Source organism: Monopterus albus, unplaced genomic scaffold (assembly GCF_001952655.1).
Source record: "Monopterus albus unplaced genomic scaffold, M_albus_1.0 scaffold25.1, whole genome shotgun sequence".
NCBI lineage: Eukaryota > Metazoa > Chordata > Actinopteri > Synbranchiformes > Synbranchidae > Monopterus > Monopterus albus.
The window spans coordinates 1,053,233-1,060,192 of record NW_018127905.1 but is presented as its reverse complement, the minus strand read 5'-3'; the positions used below and the strand labels follow the sequence as shown (position 1 = coordinate 1,060,192).

At 43.6% G+C, this 6,960-nt stretch overlaps 1 protein-coding gene across 6 annotated transcripts in view; it reads left to right on the top strand.

The window, feature by feature from the left end:
• Positions 1-6,960, top strand: part of LOC109957269 (NACHT, LRR and PYD domains-containing protein 12-like) — a 53,541-nt gene that overhangs the window by 33,900 nt on the left and 12,681 nt on the right. For 3 of the 6 annotated variants that reach the window (XM_020595007.1, XM_020595008.1, XM_020595011.1), the window contains 6 exons: positions 1,222-1,306; positions 2,665-2,879; positions 4,993-5,264; positions 5,865-5,978; positions 6,061-6,202; positions 6,575-6,631. In XM_020595007.1, the coding sequence (XP_020450663.1) occupies positions 1,222-1,306; positions 2,665-2,879; positions 4,993-5,264; positions 5,865-5,978; positions 6,061-6,202; positions 6,575-6,631 (885 nt within the window). Of the gene's footprint in view, positions 1-1,221; positions 1,307-2,664; positions 2,880-4,992; positions 5,265-5,864; positions 5,979-6,060; positions 6,203-6,574; positions 6,632-6,767; positions 6,827-6,960 lie in introns of those variants that run through there. The other 3 variants (XM_020595012.1, XM_020595009.1, XM_020595010.1) reach the window with 3 other exon arrangements.

Here is a 6,960-nt window from a genome sequence, read left to right as displayed (position 1 = left end):
CTCCTATGTACGTAGACATAAAATGCTCATTGTAAGCTAAAGAAAAACAATGATTTTTTTTCTGGTGATTACACCTGAATGAAAACATAATCTTCATATTATAGCCCGTTTCTGCTAAAAAAAGTTTGTTTCACACTGCACCTTTAATGTTAGAAACCTCCAACAGACCCCGGCTCTTGGTGGGCAGCCGTTCTGCCTCAGCTGGTTGGGGTGAGTGGATAGAGGAGAGAGAAAAGAAAATCATCAGGACACAACAAACAAACAAACACTGAGCAGATTAATGTAGCTGGTGACGGCTCATCAGAAATGTAAAGCATCGGACCCAGGGCCACCTGCTGAAAGGTACAGGGAGAGAGAGAGGACACACTATGGCAGAGAAGCTACAAAAAGCCAACAATCCAGCAGGTCATAAATGGAATGTGTAGGTGAGATCCAGGTATCAGCAACAGGAAATCAGGAACAGGTACAGGTGGAACACCAGTGACCTACACTGACAACATGATGAACTGGGAAAGGGAAGGGCTGGTGAGCTGGGTGTCTGTAGAGACCTCCTCCAGAGTTACTGCCCACCTGTCCAAAGTTCAGTCATGTATGTGTGAGCGCAGCCAGTTGTTGGTCAGTGGGGGAGGACGCCAGTTTGACCTTTTTGTCGAGGAACGGGGAGCCCCTCAAAACACACCAGGAATCAAAAAGTGATCCTCTATGATCAGATTTCATTAAAACCTGGAGCAGAGTTTGAGCTGACTGTCTTCTGTGTTGATCAAAATGGACTGACTTGAACTGAGTCTGTGTCGTCAGAATCATTGAAACGGATCTGTGTCAACTGGACTGAGCTGTGAAATGAATCACACTTTAGTATGGTTGGGCAAGACTCCAGTAATGAACCCATCGATATTCTTGTCTGACTGGCACCTCTCACGTCCTGATCAAACCTGCCACAGTATCCATTAAAGGACTGAAGAGAACCTGGAGGCAGACAGTAGAACTGGAGGATCTGTGGCTGAATCCAGAAAAACACATTCAGCTGTGGGTGTAACAATGTCAGGTTTGTCACCAGGCACATGCAAAATAAATCAGTAACTCAAACTGTTCCCATTCATTGGTGTGAGTTGGCGCCGCAGATGGCTGCCTCGGTTCTGTACTGAAAACAAATTCCTTGTGTGTAACATACTTGGCCAAATAAAGGTGATTATTATTATCCTTCTTTCTAAATATTTTCAGTGAGTGTCCAGTGTGCTGCTGAAAAAGATCCTCCAACAAGCTTCACACCTGAACTGCAAACTGAATCTGCACAAGTTACATACAGGTAATCGCACAATAAAATCACTTGTCTGTAACTCATGAACAGTCTGAAGGCTGTCGTTATGCCGGGCATGTTTTTGTTACTGCTGCACTCACCAGACATTTGATCCTTGTTAATTCCTTAAAAAGGCACAGGCCTGTTATTTATAGTGGGTCTTACTTTGGTGAAAGTGTTGTTGGTATGCCGTTCTGTTTTCCCAACACTTATTCACTACCAATTTGTGGTGGTAGCAGACCTCTGTCTCAGCCACGCCCTCTAGGTCTTCTAGATTGTTTATGATCATGAAGTGTTCCCAGACCTGATAGAAAGTAAAATCATATGTGTGTCATCTGTCTAAAACTCTCCTCCAACTCAGAAGTATCCAGAATACATCCAAAGACAGGTAACGACTCTCACTGATACTGGGCTGTAACGACTCAGTCGTTAAGGGACATTGTTGGCCTTCAAAGGACTGAAACCACACCGAGGGGGATAAATATCTCTGGCTCAACACCAGTCAGTCAGAACTGATGAAGCCTCTTGGATGAGAGGTGAAACGTCTTCGAGCTAGAAATCCAAGTCCAGTTGATTTTTTCTAAGGTTATTTCGGTTTACTATGACCTGGATGACTGAGAATCTGCACAGACAATACATCCAATTCTTCTCCACCACAGTGTTGTGGTGCAGTAACTGCAGGACTGCTAACGCTGTACCAAACCACCTGACTGAAAGTCTGTCTTCACTGAAACAGCCAAAGCAGCAGCTGATACTGTAGAGCCATTTTCAAATGTGAATTCTGGACAATGTCCACAGAATCAGGACTGTGCACCATCCAGTTTCCCTTTCACACAACAGGAGAAAGTCCATGCCAGACACGTTCTCACCTACTGGAAGTAGCCCAGCCAGTTTGTCATTTGTTCCTTAACAACTATCTCTTCCTGCTCCTTAAATTTGTCTGACAAATCTGGCACTGGCTCTTAATGAGAGAAGTTTCCAAATCTTGTCATGTGTAAAATAATTCTGTTGGTGTCTTCTGGTGGTGAAGACTCATTCTTCTTCACCATCTGATGCTCGCATTCTTCTGGTGTCACACCAGTCATATAATAAAAGGTCATCAACAGGCCCACTAGCTCAGTGTGAATACTCTGGACGATACGCTGCTGTTTTCTCACACAGACTCACTTGGACTTTATGCAGACTGTAGGGAGCTGACAGTAAAGTTTGCATTCTCACATACAGCTCTGGGTAATGTCTAGAGGATTTAAGGTTGTCAGTGCATGCCTAAAAACAGCTTATGTGTTTTGAATTTTGACTCCCACCTGATTTCTGCATTCTTCATTTGTTTAGACCAGTTGTGGTCAGTCAGTTATTCTGTCTTACAGGTTCAGGTGTCCTGGTCCAGGTGTGTTCCAGTGTACTTGGACAGGACTGACATTTCTTATGACTCGGGAGGCGGAGCTCCTGTATGAAACTATCCAATGGGATGAGAGCCTTCTCCAACCAGCTGGCAAGATGGCTGCAGGGCCACTGTACAGTATCAAGTGTCTTGAGGATGCTGTCTGTCAGCTCCACCTCCCACACTGTGAAACAAGGGATGGTAAGCAGATTATTGCTTTTGTAAGTGGCGACATTACAGTAGTGATAAAACTCTGTAGGCTATGCAGCCAGGGATCAACACCCCCAGGTACCCAACCTAGCCTGCTGCCTGACTTGCATTGCACCCAACCCCAATTCATGAGAACAAACTGGCAGTGGGCAGGTAGGAAGGCAAGGTAAATATAGGAGATCTGGTGATTGCAGGAGTGACAACAGGTGGTGGCAATGAGGATAGCTGGCAGGTGTGTGGAGGAGAGAGGGCAGGTGAAACCGAGCAACCTGGACAGGTTGATGTGGCCGGTGACTGTAAAGCTCCAGAGCCAGGGTTACCTGCAGAAAGGTACAGGGAGAGAGAGAGGACACACTATGGGAGAGAGGAGACACAGTTAGTGAGGGGTAGTAGTGGCATATAGATGGATGGAGAGAGAGGAGAGGAGAGGGGAGAAACTCAGAGCATGGGGCCCCCCAGCAGCCTAGGCCTATAGCAGCAGAACTAAGGGAAGGTGAAGGGTCACCTGATTGAGCCCTGTCTAAAAGCTTTATCAAAAAGGAAAGTCTTAAGTCTAATCTTAAAGGTAGAGAGGGTGTCCGCCTCCTGAACTGAGACTGGGAGTTGGTTCCATAGGAGAGGAGCTTTATAGCTAAAGGCTCTGCCTCCCATTCTGCTTCTGTGGACTCTAGGAACCACAAGTAAACCTGCACTCTGAGAGCCAAGTGCTCTGTTGAGATGATAAATGGAGCCTTGTTATTAAGGGCTTTGTATGTTAGGAGAAGGATTTTAAATTCTATTCTGAATTTTACAGGGAGGCAGTGGAGAGAAGCTAATATGGGAGAGATATGATCTCTCTTGCTAGTTCCTGTCAGTACTCTGGCTGCAGCATTTTGGATTAACTGGAGGCTTTTTAGGGAATTATTGGGACATCCTGATAGTAAAGAGTTACAGTAGTCCAGCCTGGAAGTAACAAATGCATGGACCAGTTTTTCAGCATCGCTCCTCATTTTTGCAATATTGCACAGGTGAAAGAAGGTCAAAGCTATGTCATCTAAAGTAACTTAGTATAAGTATAACTGAGGTCTTACAGATGTTTTTAAAGCCATTGTATTTGATGGCATATCTGTGAGAGCTGTGGGAAGGATTTGATTCATTTTTTTCTCTAATAGTTGTGATTTTATTTGTAAAGAAGCTCATGAAGTCATTGCTGCTGAGATCTAAGGGAATGTTAAGCTCAACAGCACTGTGGCTCTTTGTCAGCCTGGCTATAGTACTGAAAAGAAACCTGGGGTTGTTCAATGCCATGCGTCAGAACAAGATCAAGTATGTGATTAAAACAGTGAGTGGGTTTATTTACAGTTTGACAAAAGCCAGTTGAGTCTAATAATGAACAGAATGCATTGTTGAGGCTGTCATTGTCAGCATCTACATGAATATTAAAGTCGCCTACTATGATTATTTTATCTGTACTAAGAACTAAATCAGACAGAAAGTCTGAGAATTCACTTAAAAACTCTGAATAAGGAGCAGGTAGACGGTATACAATAACAAACAGAACAGGCTTTTCAGTTTTCTACTTTGGGTGTGTGAGACTCAGAGTGAGACTTTCATATGAGTTATAACTATGTTTAGGTCTAGAGTTGATTAATAGGCTTGAGTCAAAGATTGCTGACACACCTCCACCTCATCCTGAGCTTCCAGGGATGTGACCGTTACTGTGACCAGGTGGGGTGGATTCATTTAGACTGACATATTCTTCCTGCTGTAACCACGTTTCAGTCAGACACAATAAGTCAATGTGATGTTCACTTATCATTCACTAACAGAGATTTGGACGAGAGATCCGATATTTAATAGTCCACATTTGATTGTCCTGTTGTTTGGTTCTATAAGAGGAGTCATCTTCATTTTAATCTCTAATCTGTCCTTTCTACATCTCACTCTGAATCGCCACACAGAGACTGTATCCAAGGACACAGTCTCTCACCAGCTTCCCATCCACAAGCATTGACAGTTGTTTTTGATTAATTATCCGACACCTGCTTCATTTGTCAAGAAACAGACTAAATGTCCTAGAAATCAAATCATGAAACAGATGCTGGATGGTTCTGTGTTTTCACAGCTCTGCCCTCTGAAGACCAGCTGTCTGTCGTCCACATCACTGATGACGGCATGGACATTCTCAAGACACTGGAGATCACATACACTCATGTGATCGTCAAAATCCCTAATCTCTCTGCCTTTGGTCTGGTCTGGGATGTTGTCAACAGGTTTTGGAACAACACAAACCCAGTTTCTTGCCAAATTTTGCTGTTCCTCAAACCACCAAACCAAAGAAGACAGAAGCAAAAGCTTAACATGTTGCTCCTGCCGAGCAACATCTCCCTGGAAGAGGTAAAGGTTCCTGAAATGTTACAGCTCCACTTGTCCAAACTGGTCTTAATGGTCTTGATCTTAAAGAAGTTCATGGGAACTGAATCTAGTCACTTTCCCTTTCCTGATGCATATCCAGGTTCAGGTCTGCACTGAGTTGTTCCCAAAATGAGGTATACATAATTTTATACTGGCATCCAGGAGGCATCTTTAAGAGATGCTAGAACCACTTCAGCTGACTACTGTGATGCAAAGAAACAGCAGCTCGATGCTGAGATTCCTCTGTATGTCTGAGCTCCTTACCCTGCCTCAGACACCTGCAAAGGAAAATCATTTCAGCCTCTTGGGTCTCATGTTTTGCTCACTACCCAGAGCTCATGATTGCCATAGAGATTTATATATGTGTGACTGTGTTTGGAAAACTATCATTTACATGATTTGAGAGACCACCTGTGATTGAAACAACCACATCCTAGTAAGAAGGAAGCCAGAATCCCCCACAGACTGTATAATGAAACCAGACTGGAGAGAAGTACAGTGTTATAAAGGGAGAATCAGCCAGTGAAAACAATGATTTATCAGTCTGAAAACAAATCTTTTAGTGTTCTCTTGTCTCTTCAGGTAAAAAAAAAGCACATAGAGTCTAAGTACATCGAGGTCCCTCCTATATGTGACCTCATCAAAGGCCAAGATTATGTTGTCAAGTGTCCACCAGCATGTCAAATACAGCCTGAGGTGAGTATTTCAAATAAAGATCTTGCCACTGCTGAAACAAACTGTTGGTTACCTGTACTTTAATGGGACTATGTGCTTTCAGAAAGAAAAATTCAAACCTCAGTTTGGGCCAAATTACCACCCAACATTTGAGATCCACCTGCCTATGAACACAGAAGAAATGACTATAACAGTACAAGACCAAATGGCTACTGAAGTCTGGACGCGCCACGTTGATCTGACTGGTAAAGTCTTCATCTACAGCATCATGATACCTGATGGTAGAATAGATTAGAAGCGAGCAGAGTAATATTTAATTAAACCCTTTATTTTTGCATCCATAAATGTGCTGCATTTGACATTTGCTTTTGGTGGGTTAGTTTAATTTTATTTCTGTGTCATGCCAGACATCTGGCCCATCCTGCATGGGATTACAGATATTATTTTTTACAAAAGATACATCTTCTGCTAACATGTAAAGTGCAAGAATCAAAAAAAGGGAAAATACTAATTATCTACAAATCGTCTTGATACAGAGCTTGTTTCCTCTTCTCCCGGGTTTTCATCAAGTAGTTAGCAAGTTTAAATGTTTCATATGGATTTTCTTTTTTTGACAGACGCTGGTGAGTTCAGTACTTTTAATGAACCTTTGCCGCGGGTGTCGGGGCATGCAGGTGGGTCAGCGTTTGTTTTTAAGAACAATTTCTTTTGTAAGCAGTGCACCTTACCATTTCCCTCATTCTCTAGTTTTGAACTGACTTTATTCGAAGTGGGTCGGTCTGATCTAGTACTGTGTGGTGTTATTTACAGGCCACCCAAATATAATAAGAAGTTTGTGGATGAGCCCTTTATGAATAGATTAAGATCAAGGACCGTGACGTCGCCCGGCATGGCGCAGCCGGGGCCCCACCCTGTAGCCAGGCCCGGGGTTGGGGCTCGAATGCAAGCGCCTGGTGGCCAGGCCTCCCCTCACGGGGCCCGGCCGGGCTTAGCCCGAACGAGC